General features: G+C 54.1%; 2 protein-coding genes across 2 annotated transcripts; one reads left to right on the top strand and one right to left on the bottom strand.

Annotated features, from left to right (window-relative positions):
* Positions 1–90: 90 nt before the first annotated feature.
* Positions 91–4,266, top strand: TOMM34 (translocase of outer mitochondrial membrane 34). The gene is made up of 7 exons (XM_074843349.1): positions 91–226; positions 304–403; positions 605–757; positions 1,413–1,573; positions 1,825–1,969; positions 2,614–2,740; positions 3,212–4,266. Exons 1-7 carry the CDS (start codon positions 109–111, stop codon positions 3,308–3,310), a joined length of 903 nt encoding a protein of 300 aa, XP_074699450.1. The 5' UTR covers positions 91–108; the 3' UTR covers positions 3,311–4,266.
* A 3,633-nt stretch (positions 4,267–7,899) lies between these two features.
* On the bottom strand, positions 7,900–18,700 carry PABPC1L (poly(A) binding protein cytoplasmic 1 like). The gene is made up of 14 exons (XM_074843022.1): positions 18,508–18,700; positions 17,490–17,683; positions 16,839–16,954; positions 15,974–16,113; positions 15,054–15,148; positions 14,623–14,760; positions 14,002–14,097; positions 12,848–13,114; positions 12,220–12,310; positions 11,798–11,923; positions 10,322–10,461; positions 9,851–9,944; positions 8,835–8,965; positions 7,900–7,989 (listed from the first exon to the last, which is right to left on the bottom strand). The coding sequence occupies exons 1-14, from the start codon at positions 18,698–18,700 to the stop codon at positions 7,906–7,908; spliced, it is 1,905 nt and encodes a 634-aa protein (XP_074699123.1). The 3' UTR covers positions 7,900–7,905.
* Positions 18,701–21,788: the final 3,088 nt, after the last annotated feature.

Here is a 21,788-nt window from a genome sequence, read left to right as displayed (position 1 = left end):
AAGCCAGCGGGGAGCGCCCGGCAGAGGGGGCGTGGCCTGGGCGTGGCCTGGGCGGGCCCCGCCCACCGGCGGGAGGGGCGCGGCCTCCCCGGGCCGGCCGGCAGCGCCATGGCCGCCGCCTGCCCCAGCGCGCTGCGCCGGGCCGGGAACGAGGAGTTCCGCCGCGGGCAGTACGGGCCGGCCGCCGCGCTCTACACTCGTGCCCTGGCGCTGCTGGAGGCCGCAGGTACGGCGTGTCCCGGGCCGGGCTGGGCCGGGCGGGCCGGCCCTGGCTGAGCCCCGCTCCCACTTGTGTCCCGGCAGGGGATCCCGCCGCCGAGGAGCGGAGCGTGCTGCTCGCCAACCGCGCCGCCTGCCACCTCAAGGAGGGCGCCTGCCGCCTCTGCGTCGCCGATTGCACCGGGTGAGCGGGGCCGGGGGGACCCGGCGGGCTCGCTCCCTCGCGTTCCCCACCGTTAGGTTAGGGCGGGAGGCGAGGTGGGGCCGGGAGAGGGCACCAGCCGCCCCCCCCCCCTCCCCTCCCCGCGAAGCGGCCCGGGCTCACGCCGCCGCGGGCGGTTCTCTTTTCTCTCTCCCCTCTGTCGCCTCTCTCCGTCTGTCGCAGCGCCCTCGACCTGGTCCCGTTCGGGATCAAACCCCTCCTCAGGCGGGCCGCGGCCTACGAGGCCCTGGAGCGGTACCCGCTGGCCTACGTGGACTACAAGACCGCGCTGCAGGTGGACTGCTCCGTGCAGGCAGCACACGATGGCGTCAACAGGTAACGCTCCCCCCGGGGAATACCCAAAGGCTTGGGGATACGGCAGCTGGGCCAGCGGCCTCGGCCAGCTTTGCGTTGTTTCTGCAACCGTGGCGGGAGCAAACTGGGTCCCACGCACACAAATGAAGTAGCCGAGGCCTCTCATGCTTCGCACGAGGCCTGGCCGTGCTCCCTTTGTCTGCTGGTGCCCTTAGCTCCTTTCAGGATGCTGGTTGAGGGCTGGGAGTTAATTCCCTGGGACCGGTTCTGCTTTGCTCAATGCCTGGTTTAAAGGAAATAATAAATTACAAGTTCTAGTGCCCTGTCCTTTAAGCGTCCCTATGCTGACTGGGTTTACAGGCTGCTGTACTCCTTTTCTCTTCCTGGAGCTACCCACTTCGTCACTTGCCAGTCTGAGGAGCGACATGCACATCTCTTGGTCGCCTGAGCACTGACAGTCCCAGCCTTTGCCCTGTGATATTTTTAATGCTGATGACATAAAGAAGGTCCTTTCTCTAATGTCCTGTCTATAGAAGGAACTTAGTTTAGATGCATGTAAAGGGGTTAGTGGAGAGGTGCTGTCCTCAATACATGATCCAGGTTAAAAAGTGACTCTACTGGCTACTGTGTGGCCCATCAGCCACCAGCCAGGGTGACTGCCAGCCATCTCTTCCAGGATGACTAAAGCTTTGCTGGAGAAGGATGGCGTGAACTGGCGCCAGAAGCTCCCACCTATCCCCACAGTCCCCATCTCTGCCCAGACAAGATGGAGCGTTCCTTCTGCCGCAGCCCCTGGGGCAAACACTCCTCCTGCAACTGCACCGCAGGGACAACCAGGTGAGAGCATGAGAGCCCTGCAGCTCAGAAGGGTGATGAACAAGACAGCTGCCATGCCTGCTTGGCGTGTCTACAGCTGGGGCTGAGACATGGAGTAACTTGGGCTTGGTTCTGCCGCAGCCTTTTTGGTTGATTCTGGATCCTTTGATGTCCCTGTGTCTCACTTCTGGTATGGGGATATTTGCTTTCTGAGAGGCTGTGCTGATCTTGACAGTTTTATAGCGTTCTGTATTCTTTCATCCTGTTTCCAGACCAGACTGCTGCTGGCATGGAGAGAGCTCGAACTCTGAAGGAAGAAGGAAATGAACTTGTAAAGAAAGGAAACCATAAAAAAGCAGTTGAGAAATACAGTGAGAGTTTAAAGCTTAACCAGGAATGCGCGACTTACACCAACAGGTACTACTCAGCTCTTTGCCCAGGTACTTCTTGACCCTTTATAAAAGCCGCTGTGGTACTGCGGATAGAGCAGTCTAGTGTTTGCTCCCAAACAAACGAATGAAACAAAAACACCCTCACACGTTCACCCCAAGCGCAGTCTTCCCTGTAGTTTGTATAACATGTTTTGATTGGGTACTGCAAAAACCCTTAGAGACACTCAGCTTAGGGCTGCTAAGGGATTTCTCCCTTTAATGCTTGTCTGCCAGGACTGTCTTATTTTGAGTACTGTCTGCTGCCCCAGGAACCACAAATTGCAGACTGCTGTACTAAAAGACTCAAAGTACTTATAAGGCAATTGAGCAAGCAGAGCATGTTCTGGAATGGTATAGGTAGGAACCTGCATCCTTGAAGTGCTGGTTCCTAGCTTGAGAGCAGGTAAATCCTCCCTTTTTTTCCAGACTGAAAAACTGTTTCCTTTCTTCCCTCTTTATAAGTAAAACAAACTTGAGCTCAAGAAGTAAGATGACAATGTATGGGGATAAGGACTGGTTTTAGAGTCCAGCTTTGTGCTGCACTGGGTTTAGCTGAGATCTTACTATGTATGTTGCAGCAGTAGATGCTGCCTTTAGCCAAAGGTCTCTAACCAGGTATCTGTATTGCAGAGCTCTCTGTTACCTGGCTCTGAAGCAATACAAGGAAGCAGTACAGGACTGCTCGGAAGCTCTGAGGTTAGATCCTAAAAATGTTAAGGCACTCTACAGACGTGCTCAAGCACTTAAAGAACTGAAGGTAAGTCAGTTGTTCTTGAACAGTTCTTGCATGATCCCTTTAGAACTTGTTTCTGAGCTAGACATCTGCCATCAGATAGCTGAGGCCTGTATGGACTCAGGGGATTTTCTTTCGCATCACTATGTGCTGTTTGGATCTCCTGAGTTTCTCAGCATCAGGTTGTGTTTCTAGAGATGGTGAAAGCAGCCTCATGTTGTGTTGAGCTTTATTTTTTTTATGTCTGTCAAGAGATTCTGTAGGTAGTACTAGATGACCTATTGCATTGGTGTTGGACTCAGAATCCACTGGAGTGATGAAATTGTCTTCTCAGCCCTAGTTTAAGCATGTTTTAGAACAGCTACATTGATGCCAGTGCTTTAGCAATTATAGAGGGAGTCACAGGCTTAGTTGTGTTGCCTTTGCCTCTGTTATGGGGTAATTCTACAGCCTTAGGCTGCATTTTTAATGCACTTAAAAATATTCTCCTTCTAGGATTACAAATCAAGTATCGCCGATATCAAGAGCTTGTTGAAAACTGAACCAAAGAACACCGCTGCACTGAGATTACTGCAAGAACTGAACAGAACCTAGGGTAACCAAGCAACAAGGAAAGCTTTGTTTTCCACTGCAGAAGAAAGCTTTTTCCCTTCTGATATTGTTACAGGGACCAATCTTAATGCAGGATCGGTATTGAAATCTATCTTCTACTGCTACTGAGATATAACAGGTTCTGTGCCAGCACAATGAATGTTAAGACACACAATCTGTATCAAACTCTTATTATCTGGCTCTAAGATCATTCAGAGTTTTAATGCCCCTCCCCAAGAGGCATATAGGTTAACTTCCCTGGTTGAAGTCAACTTGGCTGTAACTACTGGCCTCAGGGACACTTTCCATGTTGGCTAAGATGCATGTGAAGTGGCTGTTCTCTTTCTGAAGAGCTACAGAGGTTTTTTTGTCCTTATTCAGGTGACCTTTTGCTGCATTTGTGCTGCTATTATTTAAATAAGGTTGCTGCAGGAACTGCTGCAGTTGCCCTAGCACCACATAAACATTCTTGTAACAGAGAACAGTTACTTGCACAGGGCCAAGCTTCTTCCCTCTCCCACTTGATGCCTGCTGGCCCTCAGCTGAGTTTCTGCTGCTTAGTGTGGCTGGGCAGATGTTTACAGTAGCAGCTTTATTTTTAATTATTCTGCACCTTTAAGAAAACAGCAGCAAATTAAGCCAGCCTTGTTACACTGTGCACTACTTTCAGATTCTGGGTGCTTGGGAATTTTACAATTTTTTTTGTGTTGTTTTTTAAAAACCACTTTAGCTCTTCTGTGCCTTTTGGAGCAGTTGCTACGGGGTGTTGCAGGGAGGAGGACAGGCAGTAACACTCCAGCTGAAGTCTGGCTTACTACTTCAATGCATGTTTATACTTTGTGATCTTCTTATCTGGTATTGATGGCACTGACTTAAAGTGGTAGGTAAAGAGATATTTGGAGTTATTCTATGAACTGTTAAAACCAGTTCTCATTAAAGCCATGTTTATTTTCACTTTAGGGCTGTGTTTTTTATGTGATGAATGGTACAGGGGAAATAGAACACTTTAACCACTTCATACTGTCCCCCCCCCTTTTTGTCAGAAGCCTCCAAGTGCTGCTGTACAGTGCCTTGCTCTGTCAGACAGTGACAGTACATGGGGTTTCTAACCCATGCTCAGCCTTGCACACTGTCCATAGGTAGAGTGCTTCAACTAGTAAGTCAAGATGCTAAAGAACGCTAGACCTGAGCCAACCTGCAGTACAGGCCAGGAGGCAGCAGCTAGCCCCTAGCAGGGTTCAGATATCTTTGTTTCCCACCTTGCTTCTCCCAGCAGTCCGTTTCAGGCAGGTGACCCACTGAACTGAATTTAAGCAAGCAGACAATCCCTCTAATGCTGTTAAAGACAAAGACTTCTTACACCTTAGCCTGACATTAATTAGCTTTTTGTAGGTCCCAGGACTGTACTCAGCTGTAATGGGCCAGGGCTTGAAGCAGCTCCTCCCTGAGGGGCACAAATTGCTCCATTTGCTCCACTCCCACTTCTGAGCTCCATTGATCCTGCAACCAGCACTTACCCAGGCTCTTAGCAAGTAAGTGTGATGGATTTCAGGGTGGGGAAGCACAGGCCAGCAGTACACAGATAAGCAGAGGAAGGTCACAGAATGCAGGAGGAAGACTGGCTTCACTTAGTTAAGAGCGATCCCTTTAACAGCCCTGCTGTTATCTGGAGTGGCAGATACCTGCCCTGTTCAGCTACAATTCATTACAACACCTCTAAGCAGCAGCATTCACCATCTCTTTTCCCTCTCAGCAACAGCAGTGTGCTTTTCTACCTTACCTCCAAGAGTTTCCCCAGCAATACCACCAGGTAGACAGGGATCAAGCACACCAACAAGACACACTACTTCAAGCTCAGGGCTGCTCCTTCTCCTGTCTCCTCTTCTGTTCCAGCAGCAGTGCTGCTGTCCATGCAGGACACTGCCCAGACATGCAAAGGGAGTGCTGTCCACAGGGGCAGCCAGAGAGTGTTTGTCACAGAGACACCCTTCACCCACCCCTTTCAAAAGCCACAGCAACTATTCCAGACTGGAGACTCCAGATTCGCATTGCTGCTCCTGCCTCAACTCCCTAAAGCCTCCCCGAGGAGTTCAGCCAGGGAGTTACTCTGAAAACTTTCCAGTATCCTCCAGGATAACATGGGGATCTAAGCTCCAACTTCACCTTTTCTGAGAAAGGCCTTGGTCCTTGTCCACATCCTTTCTTAGGCTATTCTGATGTCCCTGTGTTCCTGGGCCCCACTCTGCATTCCCACTAGCTTTACAGCCAGCGTCTCCAGCCAAGCCATCTGGCATTGTAGGTGGTGTCCCAGGCACATCCAAACTGCCCTGTTAATCTGAAAAAAGGTTGCAGACAAGCTAGCCAACAGCAGAATGAAGTTTACTTCTACAGTTCCATGCCAGCTCTTTATATGCCTTACACTCATGCAAACACACATTTTTCCTGTAGAGACAAAGCATAAAAGCTTCCAGCCAGTTACACTTTGGAAGAAGTGACAACTTAAATGAAGGTCCTGTATATTAAGTGGATTAAAGTCCTTTATAAGCATCTCACCAAGGAGATATCTAAATGGTGCACAGTTCAAGCTGAAGCATCCACTATGAGGAAAAGAAATATTTAAGGAGGTCAGAGGAAGAACTGGCAAAGTAAAGGCAAAAAAAAGGAATGATGGAAAGCCCCAGGGAAGAGTCCCAGCTGAGCAGAGCAGACACCACGCAGGAGCAAGTGTGTAAGCAATTCTATTAAAATGCTGGAAGGAAAACAAGAGGTAGGAGGGATGACTCAGCAGTGAGCTGAAGTGAGAGTATGATACAGCACAGAAGGAAGATTGAGACAGCAACACCAGCACAAGTGGGACAGAAAGAAGGTAGGTGGTGCTGACAGAGGCATGCTCCTGTCAGCTCAAGGAAGCAGTCAAGTAAGGTCAATACATTGCCAGTCTCAAGTACCAAGCAGCCTCTAGGGACTGAAATTCCTTTCCTAACTAGGAAGAGCAGAGCATTAAAGCCAAGATGACAACAACAACACGCTCTGTGAGAGGCCCAGAGAGCAGGACACAGTAATAACAGGTCCCAGCTATTGCGAGCAGGGAGTGTCCCAGTGGGATATGATGTGGTTATGAATGTTTTCAGGCTCATCAGTGACTCCTTGAAACCACTGGTCAGGACCACACATTGGAGAAGCAGCTTTTGATTTACAACTGCTCCACAATACTTCAAAAGCTGGGTCTTGTGCACCACAGACATACACACATGGTGTGGTGACCAGCAGAAGACACCCTGTGTCAGTACTCCGGCCAGTGTACAAGGTCCATTCAAAGAGGAGAACCACAGGAAGACGCCTTTCAAAAGGAAGTTAAAAACTGCTAGCTAGAAAGGATAAAATCCAGGCAGATCATATGAAATTTGCTTCAAGCCATCCTCCTAGAGAGTCAGAAAGGATGAGGAGAGCCTGTTGGTTGGCAATTTGTTTATTTAATCCTATATGTCCCTTCCTGTCAGCTCTCAGGACTGCCACCCCACCAGCACCACAAGCCTCAAACACTGATGACAGCAGCCTGACCCAAGTCCGTCCCTCCACCAACAGAGAAAAAGTGTTTGTGGCCTTTCTGCAAAGGGAACTAACCCATGCTCTGGGGGTGGAAGCATCAGTTCTTTATTAGTGTCAGCTACAGGAACAAATAAAACTACAGAACCCAGTAAACTCACTAAAAATGATGATTCATCAGCACTTGTCATTTCCTGGGCAACTGAACTAGGCTGGGTTCCACGCTACATTTCACAAGACGCTTTCAGTAGCGAGAAGAGAATTAACATGGGGATTTTTTACAGGTGCAGGAGGAAGCAATACTGCAAGGTTTACAATACACACAAAAAAATAGGATGGGGCATTGAAGACAGGCCAGGGTCACTGTATGGGCACGATTCCAAAAGCACGGTGGGGTTGCTGCTGCTGTTCTTCAATGACAATGTTCTCAGGGCTTGCTCCCAGGCCTGAAGTCTACAAAAAACCCGAAGAACCCACAGATGCAATTTTCAACTGCTAAAGGAACAATTTCATCCAGACAAGAATTCACCTGAACTTGCATTAACACAGTTTCCTTGCAATTGCAAGTCAAGAAAATATTATCTTCAAAGAGGTATGCGAGTCTGAATTGCTTGTTAATGGGTCTGTCCTACCCACAGCAGCAGAGCCAGCTATCCTGACCATGCCCACACAGGACCACCCACATTTTATGGTTATCTACTGTCACCATTCTGCAAAAAACACTGGGAGATCCCAGAAGAGACCGTGCCAGTCCCCACTAGACCTACAGAAAGGCAAGTCCTTTCTGATCTTTCTGGTTGTACAGTCATTTCCCTCATGAACATAGAAAAAAACCCACAGAGAATCACATCTCTGCAGTACAATTAAGTCTAGAAAATAGCAGATGCGATTTAAAAAGTGGAATATTACAGTCAAAGGTACTTACATTGCTCATCAAGCCATACTCAGTCTGGACAAGAAACCCAGTCCCCGGTTTCAGAGTCAGAAACCAGAGACCCTGAGCACACCATGCACATGCCAACACTTGCAACAGCTCCTGCACCTACCCGGGGTCACTGCAGGAACACCGCAGCGCTGCTCTTGTGCGAGGTCTCGGTAGCCTGGTGTGCCTGGAGAACAGCGACCGCTTCCTCGATCTTACAACAGAGAGCACAAGGAGGGGCAGAGGTTGAGTTGCTCCAGTATAGGAGCGCACTGCACAAGAACTGCAATATTCCAGGTCCCGAACTGCCCTCCACACAGACACACTTCCAGGAGGTAAAGGACTTTAATAATAATAATTATAAAATCCAAGTCTGCTGCTCCTGCAGGAGACTGATCAGCCTGAAGACCTCTTCTGTCTCTTCCCTAGGGAAATGCTGGGGCATCTCTCCTTTTCTATAGGAGTCAGAACTTGCCAGAGAGAAATCAAACTTTTCTGTAGGTAAAGCTGCCTGACACAACTCTGCAGAGCCCAGGATCATTTAAAAGACATCAGTGAAAGGGTGAAAGTGAATCCTGAGAAGCAACGAGGAGATGCAGTCAATTCACTGCAGCTGTTCTGATGGGAACCAAAGCTAAATATTGACCAGGATTAAGGAGGAAACTGAAGAAGTATAGCAGAGAGGTAGTGTTTATCTAGTTTCTACTCTCAGGAAAGAGCATCTCCTCATCTCCTTCCAGGGAGCAACACCCACCCTGCTTTTCCCCTCTCACTTCCCAGCTACCTCCACACCACCCTTGGAGCCTGGCCTGTGTTTTCAGGGAGCTGCTCTGAGCCTCTCCTTCTGCTGAAGGCAGGCAGACATTCAGGCATGGGGTGCGGTGCCATCAACCTGGAGCCCTTTCTGCCCAATTTTCATTCAAAAAAAAGCAGCTACCTGCATTTCCCATGGCTATCAGTGTCCTTGGCCCATCTTCTGGGCCACGACCACCTCTCCTTGCAGCAGCAGGTAGTTAGCGCTTTGGAATGCGAGTTGTTTGGGCACCAAGTGCCTCCTACCTTGGAGCGCAGGGAGTCGGGGGACTCCAGGAGCAGCAGCAGCTCGGAGTTGTCTATCTCCAGCAGCATCCCAGTGATCTTGCCAGCCAGCGAGGGATGCATCGCATGGATCAGAGGGTAGAGGCGTTCACCTGTTCCAAACACCAGGGAGCACATCAGCACTATGCAAAACCTCTAGCATTTTCAAAGCCAGTGCAAGCCCTCTTGCCCTTCCAGCTCTGTCCTTTCAACTGAAAAGGGATACAAGGGTGGTGATGGTGGTGGGAAAAAAAAAAAAAAAAAAAAAAAAAAAAAATCACTGCTCACAAGCAAACCTACTCCAGCATATCACAACAACAGTGTTTGCAGGCAGGGAAGCTGCCGGGTGAAGCCGACAGCAGCAGGACCTGCCATGGGAGCAGGGCAGTGGAATGGCAAGCACTGCCCATGCCTGCCCACCAGCGTGCAGGTGAAGGGGCCTGCTTCTGCTGGAGCAGTTTCCTTCTGGGGAGGAAAGAGCTGGTCCGTGACCTGCTGTGCTTTTGCTGGGCTGAGCCCACGAGGCAGGCAGAGCGGGGAAAGCGACGCCCTCCCGCACCACAGGCACCGGCCGCTCCACCAGCGGGACACCAGACGGACTGTGCGGCAGAGCTGACCCTGACCCCCACGGCCACCAAGCTGTTCATCAGCACCCGAGAGTGGCAATGCGGGCAATGCAGGATGGCTGAGTTCAGGGGAATGGCACATGTCCTGGGGCAGCCTGGCAGCACAGGCAGGATGGAGCTCTGCCTCTCCTGCAGAGCTTCACCAGACGCTGTCTTGCTGCCAGGCAGCTAATACAGACAGGGAGTGGTTTTGCTGCTTCCATACCCTTCCAGCACAGCCTGAATTTATTTCTTGTTTTAAAAGCAGCATAATGTCAGAGCAATCCCACAAAGGCTTACAGCTTCTCCTAGCAGCTAAGTTCTCCCTGGTGCACACAAGTCCACATGCCCTCACAGCCGGACCTACTCCAGCAGAGCAGCCGTGACACCCACCTATCATTTGCTTCTGCTCCTGAGGAGGGGCTGCTGCAAGCATGGATGCCGTCAGCGGCTCCTGCCCCTGGACATGCACAGCAGGTTCTCCCACCTGGAGAAAAAACAGAGAAGAGCAGCAATCAGAGCCTGGCAGCGATGTGTGAGCTACCTGGCTTGCAGGAATGGTGCTGGTCCCTGAACGCAGCGGGGCATTTCACCTTTCTGAGTTGCTGATGCCAACTCTGGCACTGTCTGTTTGTAGCCAAAAACCAGCTTCCAGGAAAGCTGGAGCCAGGCATCACAGCTGCATGGCTACTGGGTCTGTAGCCCCAGTCACCCCAGCAGCCCCCGGGAAGGTCCCCATAGCACCAGTCCTAAACAGAGCCATGGGACTGCCTGGGGTCAGCAGCTACATTAACCCAGAGCAGGACCTGGACTGATGCATGTTGCAGTGGCCGTGCCAAAGCCAGGAGCCGGCAGAGCTGTTACCTGCGGGGCCACCATGGGTGGCATGTGCCCCATCGGCTGGACATTCCTGACGGCTGAGGAGTACTTGTACTGCGGGGAACTCCGTGGCGGGGTAGGCGAGGAGGGCACCCGGGCGCTGACCGTCTGTGTCCCGATGTTGGCTGCAGTAGGAACAGGAATATTTGTAAAGAGGCACCCGTTAAACGCACACCTGTGCCAAGGAGGCTGAAGTCACAAGGGCAGCATGCTCAGAGGGCCTAAAAAATCCCCCCATGGGCTCAAAACAGCCCCAAGGACAAAGGCAGCTTCTCCACGACAGGCAGGGCACTGCCATCCTGCCTGCTGGGCTAGTCTGGTTTTGTGCAGAGGGCAGGAGAGCTGGCAGAGGCACCTGTGCCTCGTCTCTCCTCTAGAAATGCCCATCTGCATCAGCAGCCAGAGGATGGGGACAGCATGAGGAGGGTGGGCTGCAAGAGCAAGTGCCCCTCTCCCCCAGCCCACCCTGGCTCCCCTCCTGCAGGGAAGCGAGGGCAGAGAAACAAGGGGACAAGGACAAAAGGAGAGGGGACAAACCAAAAGCAACCCTCCTGGTCCCCCCTGCTCACTTCAACAATAAAACACTCAGTGCCAAAGATGACCATAGGCTAAATCACACAAAGCTGGGAGGGTTGTAGGTAGACACTGCCTCACCAGATGGTCCTATGTTTTGTGGGACATCAGGCCTTCACCCACTCACCAGGTGGGCAGCTTCCCCTCTGCACTACTTAAGCCTCTCCTCAAAGCCTGTCCACAGAGGAGCCTCAGAGGGGGCCACACTGCGAGCCCCAGGGAGCATCCTCCTCTGCCTCACACGGAAGGCATGGAGAGGACAGGACAGACGGGGGTTGAAGCACTCTCGGGGTGAGGAGCGCTCTGGGCACCGTGTGCAGGACAGCAGCTCGGTCACCACCCCGCCAGCCCTGCGCAGCCATGTCACGCCAGCAAGGTGGAGGGGACACCTCAGACACAGGGGCACGCCCAGCTGGGGATGCCAGCGAGGTCTGGTTCTCAGGCCACAGCTCCAAACACCTCTAACATGAGTGTGTTTCACTGGAGGCTTGGCCTTGGCAGTGGTTCAGCCAGAGTCTGTAAGAACCTCTGCTTCTGCCCAAGAGGCCCTTTCCCAACCTCCACCTCAGTGTGAGCACTAAGCCTAGGGTGCCACGGCTGCATCATCATCATCTTTAATGAACATATTCAAGGAGCAGCAGCCAACAAGACCAATCTGCATATCAGAGACCTGTCCCATTACCTGAAAGACCTTCCCCAAAAGTTACACACTTACTTACTACAGACACTGCTCCAGACCCACCACATCCAAGGGCACCATCCAGACTCCTCCCCAAGCAACCCCACAAACTGATTCATCTTCAGAGGAAGACCCAAGCTCGCAGCAAGCACCCTTGCCAACACGCAGCCGCTACAGCGATGTCCAAGCCAGGTCCTACCCCCACTCACCCACTCTCTGAGCCTGGGGGGGCACACGGGGCACCTGGGTGGAGGCCTGTCTCATGGTGCTGATGTTGGACAGCAGGCGCCGGGGCGGCGCGGCAGCCCTCAGGATGGGGGTAGCTGCAGGATACGCTGTTGTAGAGATGGAGCATGATTAATAATGCTTCTTGGTAGCAAAAGCATGGAAGGAGATGTGGGGTGGGGATGATTGTGGCTGGGGAAAGCTCAGGAGCACCTCACCTCTGGGGTCAACGCAAATGTCTCATCCGCTGGTGCCCATCACCATGACCCCTGCACCAAAGCCCCATGCACTTCTCCAGCCAATAGTCCCCCGTGGCTACACACTTTGTGCTGCTTTTAGAGACCCTCAGTCCCTAACTGAGCCCAGCTTGTGCCGAGAGCCCCCGGGGAGAGACAGGCTGACTCACAGGGAGGCCGGGAGGGCTGCGCACTCCAGCGAGTGGCAGGACGGACTGGGACAACTGGGCTGGGGCTGTAGAAGGTAGCTCTGGTTTGTGGCTGAGAAAGGAGAACACATAATCCAAGGTGACTTGGGAGCTGAGCCAGATCTAACCCAGAGCATCTCAGTGGCTGCTGCACACAGACAGACAAGCCAAAAACATGCTCTGCAGCCTGCCAGAGCAGTTTAATGACTGACCTCCTGCATGTCCTCCAGCAGCTCCACTTACCTCCTCCACACAAGCTTTTGCACATCTGTAACCCTTCTCTCTCCCCTCATTTCATCAGCAGACTTGTTCTCCATGCTCCCACCCTCCCACCAAACTCCTCCTTAGCTCCCTCCTCTGAGACGTCAGTAGCTACTAAATTGTCAGTCCATTGCCTGGAGCACCCACAGCCCACCAGCGTTTTGGCAAGCCCTGACACTTATGTGGAAGCCTGTCGCTGATCCCACCAATCCCACTGATCCCACGCTGACGTGTGCCTGGGTCTGCACAACCCGAGATACGCTCCTCAGCCCGACTGCCACCCCCCTCCTCCAGCCCAGGGCAAATACAGGTCCCCGTGCAAGGCTGCCATTCGGGAGCAGGGACTCACCTGGGGGATGGGGGGTAGGAAGTACCCCGGGGCGGGCTGGAAGGAGCCCAGGAGAGGGCCAGGCAGGGCCCTCATGGTAGCTAATCTCTGCATGTACTGGTTGGTGAGGATTGCTTTCCGCTCCTCTTTCCTTTGAGCAAGTGCAACATAGAGAGGCTTAGTACTGACGATCCGCCCGTTCATTTCCGTCACGGCCTTGGTAGCCTCTTCTGGGGAGGAAAAACATACAAACCCAAACCCTTTGCTGTGGCCACCCTCTGTCATCACCTAAAATTGGATTAGAACAAGACAGCTAAGTCCACAGATCACTGCAGCACCTGCAAAGCACGGCACGGGGCTGGGGATGTGCAGGGGATCTGCCAGCTGCAGGCACCCCATTGCAGCCCCACATCCAGGGTGGGACAGATAGGGCTACACCCATGGTTTCTCTGGGGAAGGGGAGGATTTGCTCAGCAATTGGGAAATGAAGATGACAGAGTCTGGGCCAGACCGAGATCTGCAGTCTGTGATCTTTCAGTGTCTGTGCCCCAGTCCTGCAGGACCCGTGGGCCAGCGATGCTCTGGTACTTAATGCCCCAGGAGCCATCAGGGGCTGGGGATCAGTGGGACACCGCATCCTGCCTGAGGGCCAGGCAGCATCTGTCCCCAGCAGCTGGCAGGTTACAGGTATCTGACCTTAAAGCCAGACCATCCCTCTGTACCCGTACGCAGAACCTTCAAGAGCAGCTTGACACCAGTCTTGGTGGCAAGACTGACGCTTTTATGGTTTTCCAAAAGGCAAAATGCCAGCCAGGCAAAACCTGCTCTCCCCAGACTGAGGTGGCCTGTGGTTATTTCCATTTGTACCAGCGTCACATCATCCTCAAACCACAGAGCAGCTGTGCAGCATTCGGAGTGATGTGGCTTTAAGGTCTCATACCATTCACCTCACCAGGGCTGTGGTAACTTGGCAAAGCTACAAAATATGTGCTGAATCAGTAACCTCCTCAGGACAGCATGGGGTACAAGTGGCACGTCCTTCATACTTGGCTTGAGATACAAGCCATCAGCAAGGAACCATAGCTCAACAGGATGATAATTCCAATCCGTTTCCCAGGGCCAAGTGCACCAGCCAGCTGACCCCAGGAGCCCCAGCAACAGCCTCAGTCCCTCACCTTGGCACTGGTGATGGTGCCATAGGGAGAGAACTCCTTCCTCAGCCTCTCATCATCTATTCCATCATCCAGGTTCTTCACATACAGGTTGACCCCCTGCAAACAGGCAAAAAAGAAGCTTGGTCCCCAGGCTCCAAAAAATTTACAGCAGCTTTTCAAGCTGGATGCATGTTTTACCAGCAGCTGAGCCAGAGAGTGGGACATCCCACAAACACATCCTCTCCAGAGCTGCCACGTGACCGGCGGCGTGGAGAGGAGTCAGGACCATGCGTGTGCTCCACTCGTAGGCAAGACACCCCAAGTGAAGAGGACACCCTGACCATCGTTATGGAACTGCTCCAAGACCTCAGGAAGCCATCTCATTTCCAGACTAGTATTTTAATTTCTGGAAAAGACCCATTTGTTCACCTGCCAACATCATCCTGGGTTTAGATCTCTCTCTTTCTCTCCTGATTCTTCTTCCCAGGGCATTAGCAGGCAGTGACTGGACCCCTGTGCAGATCTTTTAATTGCAGAAGTGACCCAGCACACTGATCTGCTCTAGAGCACCCTGCGCTGTCCCCAAGCCAAGGATGTCCCTGGTGCAGACCTGCAAGACAGAGCACCCTGCTCTCCCCTTACCTGGTACCTGCTCACTCGCTCCTGCTTGATCTGCTCAAATTTCCGCTTCAGCTCGCTCTGGCGCTCCAGCCGCTTCTGGGCTCGGCCCACATACACCAGCCGCCCATTGATCTCCTTCCCATTCATGTCGGCCACCGCCTGCCAGCGGAGGGAAGGGCTCTGAACACAGCGGGAAGCCAGCAGCCATGGCTCTACTCTTGACTCACCACCCCAGTCCAGCCCCACCGTGAGCAGACGCCTCCCTGGGCACAGGCAGGGAAGCAGCTCTGCTCCCCCTTGCCAGGTCCTGCCCACCCAGACACCCCTGCCAGTGCCAGCGCTCAGGTGAGCACAAAGCCAGTGAGATTCCCCTGCCCCAAGGAGAGGTGGCAACATCAGCAGGGGACAAGCTCGGGGCTGAGACAGCAGATGGGCAGCGAGGAGCCTCTTGCCTTCTGCGCTTCTTCGTGCTTCTCAAAGTTGACAAATCCAAAGCCCTTTGAGCGGCCAGTGTTGTCCATCATGACTTTGACACTTAGCGTCTTTCCTGCAAGAGGAAAGGACAGTATCTGCCTGAAAAAGGGTCCCCACCGAGGGGGTGCTGCCAGCACACAGCACTGTGCTCAGGAGCCACCACAAGCCGGTCCAGTGAGGAGACCAGAGGGCCATGGCAGTGCAGAAAAGCCAGACAGACATTGGGACAGACAGCAGGAGCCCCACCACGAGGCAGGAACGGGAGGCTGCATGAAGGCAATCCCTCCCACCCTGGATGCTGCTCTCATTGCTCTTGGCTTTTTGGTTTCTGCAGCCAATGCAGTGAGTTCCTTTGGCCAGAAGTTTGATTTCCTTTATATATGAACACATACATTGGGCTCGTATGAAGGGTTTAGCCAAGGTAACACTGGCCAAGCATGGACAGTGTGGTCCATGCGTTGGCACAACACTAAACCCTGTCACAAGAGGCATCTTCCATTAATGGACCACACTGAATTTAAAGCAGAAAAGGCTTTTCAGACTCAGCATCTCTTATTCACACAGCTCCTACAGCCAGACAGCAGGCTGGCTTCAAGACAATGTCAAAAACTAATGAAAAACACTCTTTTGGGTAATAAAAGTGGGAAGTACAAAGCCTTCTTTTTTTCAGGAGAGCACTTAATAAAAGTTATCCTACATCACTGCAGGAAAGTGCATGTAATGTCCTGATGATTTAAGTCACTACAGCCCTTTGGTGAGGTGGTGTTTAAGCAAGTCAGATCCCATTGCGAGAAGGGGCTTGGTATTTCAGTCAAGCACTCTCCCCAGTTTTCTTTGCAGTTGCTCCAACTCCAGTTTATCAGACATGAGGATATCTTGCTTCAACAACTGTACTCACCAAACTGGGAGAATATTTCCCGCAGCCTATCATCATCCATGTCATCCCCAAAGTTTTTGATGTAGACATTGGTGAACTCCAGTGCCCGAGCTCCAAACTCTGCCTCACGCTCTTTGCGGGATTTGAAATGGCCAACAAACCTGCAGGAAGCAAGGAAAGGGACCTGAAACCCTCTGTGTTCCCTGCAGAGGGAAGATGGACACAGGCATATCTGTCTCGGTACAGGCCAAGAGAGAGCCCATCACCCATAAACCCACCCCGTGTTTCACATCCAGTGTCCCACTCTGGTGTTCCCCTACCCAGACCCCACTTGGCACTACTGAAATGGGGAGAGTGGTAACACAGGGCACAGCCCCATGCTGGGGATGTCACCCCAGGAGACCCCAAAAGACCCCAAAGGATGTCACCAAGTGCCAGCTCTTCCTTCAAAGTATCCCCAAGCCCTTGGGGAGCTGCTGGCCTCTGCGGAGACAGAGATGTAGAGAATAAGGTGATGTAATGTAAACGGAGAGCTGAAGAACAACAAAACCTCTTCCTGCCCAGATTATCTGATTACAGCCGAGATGGAGGACCAGCCCTGCTTTGTGGGCACTCTTTACACCACCTCAGCAATAAAACACAGCCCAGGGTTGGATTCCTTCCCCACTGTCAGGAACGGCTCCAAACCACTATCGCACTTCCACCAGCATCAACCACGAGTGACTCACTGCCCCCGAGGGCGGCAGAGCCATCGGGGTGGGAAGAGGGGAGAAAATAGAGCATGGCAGGAGGTGGCAGCCTGAGCAGGGCAGGCGTTTGCTCCCGAGCATGCACCAAGGCAAGGCAGGAGCAGAGCGGAGAAGACGCTCCCCTCTCCAGCACTTACACCTTCCGGTCGTTGAGCAACATCCCATTCATGGTCTCGATGGCCCGAGTTGCTGCCTCGTGAGTCTCAAAGTGAACAAAGCCATAGCCACGGGATCCATTTTCATCACAAACCACCTACAAATGCAGGGACAGGGACGAGACAGACACTGGTTTTCTCCATGCACGTGAGTAAGTAGCAGGAAAACCCACCCTCATTTTCCAGGGGCATGTACCCTCCCTGACATCCTGCTCCCACAGTGGCTGAGCTGCATTGGGGTGCTGGCAGCAGGTCAGGGAGCCAGGGGAGAGCTCTGCCCCAGGGCCAGATGTCCTGCTGGGGCCAGGGTGGTTGCCCTCCAGCACCTGGCACTTTACACAATGCCCAAAAACTCATGGCTCACCAAGACCCAAGTGCCACTGACACACTGAGCTCAGACAAGACAGAACCCAACACCACTGCAAAAGTGTGAGGGAGAAGGTGGGGCTGGGGGAAAAGTTCCCATTCCCAGGGGAAACATAGCAGGGCCTTTTGGCTTCAAAGCAGGTGGGAATTTAGAGGAAACTTCGTGGGAAGTGAAACAAGAAAGTGAATTTCAGCTGGCTGGAGCATGCTGCTGAGAAGGCAGGGCAGCTCTGCAGCCAGCCCCTTCCTGCAGGGCTCATGTCCTACCTTGCATGACAGGATGTTTCCAAAGGCAGAGAACGTGTCGTACAGAGCTTTGTTATCAATGGAGTCGTCCAGGTTCTTGATGAAGACATTTCCAACCCCCGACTTCCTGAGCCCGGGATCCCGCTGGGACCACATGATGCGGATGGGACGGCCTTTGATCACTTCGAAGTTCATGGTGTCCAGGGCTCGCTCAGCTGGCAAAGAAACAAATACAGGGGGAAAGAGGAGGGTAATGGAGACAGATCCCCTTCACATCCTACAGCAGCTGAGACAGGCACAGGAATCAGGGACACTGTTGGACAGGGGCTCATTAACCTAAATGAGACAGGCAGCTCTGCCTCCCAGGGCTGCAGGGCCAGGCAGGGGCTGCTCTCCTCCCCTCCAGCCACAACACTCCTTCCTTTTTAATTTTTTTTTTTTCCCCTCCCCCCTCTCCAAAGCATGTCTAACTCCCACGGGATCAACCATTTCACTGCAAGCTCCAGTTTGGCAGATGCCCAACTCATTTACCCAATAAGGATTTTGGTCTCCAGGGCAACTAACCCACCACCTTCCCATCACCGCTGCCTTGCTCCAGCATGAAACACCTTTTGGTTACAGCACTGTATCACTGCGATGCCTGCCAGGAGAGGGGCCTCGCTTCACACCGTGAGCCAGCGGGCAGCTGGCTGCCCTGGGGAAGGGCAGAAGGCGTTTTGGTGTCCTTCTCCATCAGCTCATGGAGGGAAGTGACTCTTGCAAGTCACCTTCCTCCCCCCACAAGCCCAAAGTCCAGCTGCCACATCCTCCCCCAGTCCCTCAGAAGAGATGGGAGTGGGATGGGTCACCAGCCAAGAGCAGATTGGGACTGGTTACAAGCAAAACTTAACATCGGCAGAATATTGCCCAAGCCCCAACAGCTGATGCAGCCACTCAGACAAGCGCTCCCCCCTTTTCCACTGCCTGTCCTTCCACCCTTTGCACACCCCACGCCCCCGCGGCGAGGCAGCTCCTCGGGGCTGCGGTGCAGGGAGCGTACCATCCACGGGCTGCTGGAAGTTTATGTAGGCATAGCCCAGCGACCGGCGCGTGGCAACGTCCCGACAGACTCGGATGGACATGATGGGCCCAGCAGGTGAGAACTTCTCGTAGAGCATGGCTTCGGTCACATCAGGGTGGAGGTCTCCCACGTAGAGAGAGGCTAACGGATAGCCAGGGCCGCTGGCGTTCATGGTCAGCCACAAAGCTCAGCTGCAGAGGAAGACAGACCCCAGGCTGCAGGGCACAGGTTTTGCATCGCATGCAGCAACTGCGGCTGGCCCCACCGCAGCAGTGCCAGCCGTGCCCTTCCCTCCAGCAGCGCTGGGACCAGGAATGCTCCAAGGATGCTGCAGTTCCCAAATTTTTCAGGGACATTTCAATGTCGGTGCTAAAGCTGAGCTGGGGCAATCTGCACATCACAGCCCCCACACACCCGGGGGGCAGCCAGAGGAACACAACACACCACACACACCGATTTGTTCCTTTTGACACTCAAAGCCCAGGAGAAATAAAATGGAGTTTAACTCCTTAGAAGGTAAACAGCCCTTTTCCACCAGAGACTTCTCTTTTAATTCCTCCTTAAGGGCTGCTCAGCCAGAGCCAACCGAGGAGCACAGCTCCGCTCGACGCTGCCCTGCCAGGGGAGCCCTGCAGCCCGCACCGCTGCGGCCAGCGCTCCCAGCAACCCTCTCACAAGGCAAACGCAGGTTTTTAGCCGGCCCTTCCCAATTTCTCAGCTTGCTGATGAGGCCCCCAAAGCAGGAAGATTGATGCTCAGTCTCTCACTGGTTTTAGTTGGGTATGAAGTCGTGTGTGCGGATGACAGCCACTGCTCGAGGCCCCAAGGTACTGCCTGGGAACACGCGGCGCAGCTCCTGCCCTAAAAGCTGATGAGCCCATCTCTTACCTTAAAGCTCAAAAGCCCCGAGACACTTGTTAAGGCACCCTATGGATGCCTAAGACAAACGCACACACGTAGGAGAGGTGCATTAAGCGACCCCTCAGCCGCGGGCAGCGCACGAAGGGCCGCGCATCAGCTCTGCCCCGCTCCGCCGCAGCCGAGCCGCCGAACCCCGCGGGCTGGCGGAGCCACCGCCGCCCTGCCCGGCCCCCGGCGGGGCAACGACCGCGGGACAGAGCCGCGGAAGCGCAGGAGGAAGCCGGAGCGCTGAGGGACACGCCGAGCCCGGGGCCAGGCGGTACCGCCGCCGGCTGCCGAGCCCCCGCGGCGGGAGCTGCCCGCCCGGCCCGGCCCCGCTCCAGCCGGCGGGGACCCACCGGCCCCCCCCCCCCGGCCCGGGAGGCCCCACCAGCCCCGCACTCACGCCCGGCGCTCCTGCGGGCTCGGCTCCCAGCGCCGCTCCGGCGGGGGCTGTGGCACCGCCCGCCTCTTCCCGCCGCGCCGCCGGGGGCGGGACGGGCCCCCCCCGCCCTTCCCCGCCCTTCCCCGCCCTTCCCCGCCCTCCGCCAGCTGCGCCGGCACCCCGCGGGCGGGAGGGGGCGGTCGCCCCGCGGTAGCCCCCGGCCCCGCCGAGCTGCCGGGTTTAAGCGAGAAGCCGAGCAGCTGCATCTCCTCTGCTCGCAGATCGCCGCTGGGGAGGTGCCCGCGCTCCTCGTGTCCTCCCCCGCCGCCCTTCGCCCCGAGCGCGGGCAGCACTTGCCGACGCCGCAGGGCCCACCCGCCCGTTTTTAGGAAATCACTTGCAGGTCCTGGGAGGTAATTCCCTGAAGGGAGGAAATCCAGGCAGGAGCCAGCAAGATGTACGCAGCTCGGTACAAACCCTCCTCGTCCGGCACTCGCGTGAGCCCCGCAGCTCCCTCAACACCCGACAGAGACCCGCGGGGCGCAGAGCCCGGCCTCTGCCCTCACCCCTTGTCTGGGTGACACACGAGTGTGTGCGGTCACCCCCATCCACAGAGATCACACCCCGGCTGCGCTGGACATGACGGCACGTGTATGAAGGGTGATTTGGCATTGAACAACTTGGAGCGCAGCTGAAACGCTGGGTGAAGGAGCAGAGGAGCGCAGGGCCGCGGGCAGCGCAGCTCCACCAGCAGCTTCCCCGGCAGGACTGTGCCCGCAGGGCCGGACTGTGTCCACAGGACTGTGCTGGACCCCCGTCACCAGCACCTCCGCATTTCAGCCAGACTCATTCCTCAGCCGCACACCCTCTGCTTCTGCGCCTTCAAGCAGGGAAGCTAGCGCAGCAGGACAAGTGTCTCATGATGACTTCAGCTGACCAGGTCTGCTGGATTTCATGAAAAAAGGCGATTCCTCTGCAGCCGTGGAGCCCCTGAACGCTGCTCAGGGGACACAGCAGCCTGCTCCCAGCAGCACACACCGTGCAGCGCCACGGGCCCACGCGTTATGGCACAACTAATCCAAGCGTGGCTGCTCAGCTCCACCCCACCCCGAGCTCTCGGAAGGGTCAGCCGCAGTGCAGATCACAGGCTTTACCTTCCCAGAAGCCATCTGGTGACTTCCCACACTGAACCACCTCACCCAGAGGTCAGACAGCATCAGTGCCAGGAATGAGAAGCTGCAGCAGCACCAATTAGATGAGTTAAAGATGTAGAGTACACCTGGACTCTTACTGTGGCTGGGCCAGCTGGAGTGCCCTTTCCAAAAATGATGTAATTACTTGAAAAATTAAGATAATTCCCTCAACTCATTACTGCTGCAGACCAGTCTGCTAGGCTTATCATTTCCCCCAAAAGAGAAAGCAAGGATGGGAGATGTCATCTGGAAGAACTGAGGCAGGACAAGTGCTCTATGAACAGGAGCAGCTAGCAGGACTCACAATTTTCTTCTTGGAGCTGACATCTGCATGAGTCAGACCGGGGTTTAGTGTACACTATAAAATCACTTAAGAACAGGTACATCCATAAAGGCTGAAGAAAATGACAAAGTAGCAATAATTACAGATATAAACAGAGGGACCACCATTTAATGCCATGGCACAGGACAGGTCAGTGCTCGATCAGCAGCTAGTTCGATTTTGGCCTAACGCCTGTGCAGCAGTCAATCAAAAGAAGCCGAGTGACATTATCCACAGAGCACACTTGTGTATCATCTCCCAAGGGCAGGAGGAACACTTGCCTCGGCCCCCACCAACCTCCTCGGTGCTTTTAGGCTGAGGGGTATCGACTAGCCTGGCTGTTGCCACCCATCTCTTCAAGCACTCTTTATTTGCAGGAAGACACCTCTGCTTGCACTTAAATGTGCATTTTCACCCCCAGCAGTGGTTCTGCACCCCACCAGCCAGGAAGAGCGTAGTT

The sequence above is a fragment of the Strix aluco genome, chromosome 17 (genome assembly GCF_031877795.1).
Source record: "Strix aluco isolate bStrAlu1 chromosome 17, bStrAlu1.hap1, whole genome shotgun sequence".
Classification (NCBI taxonomy): Eukaryota; Metazoa; Chordata; class Aves; order Strigiformes; family Strigidae; genus Strix; species Strix aluco.
Note: the sequence above shows the minus strand (reverse complement) of the source record. Positions and strands in the feature narration are given on the sequence as shown.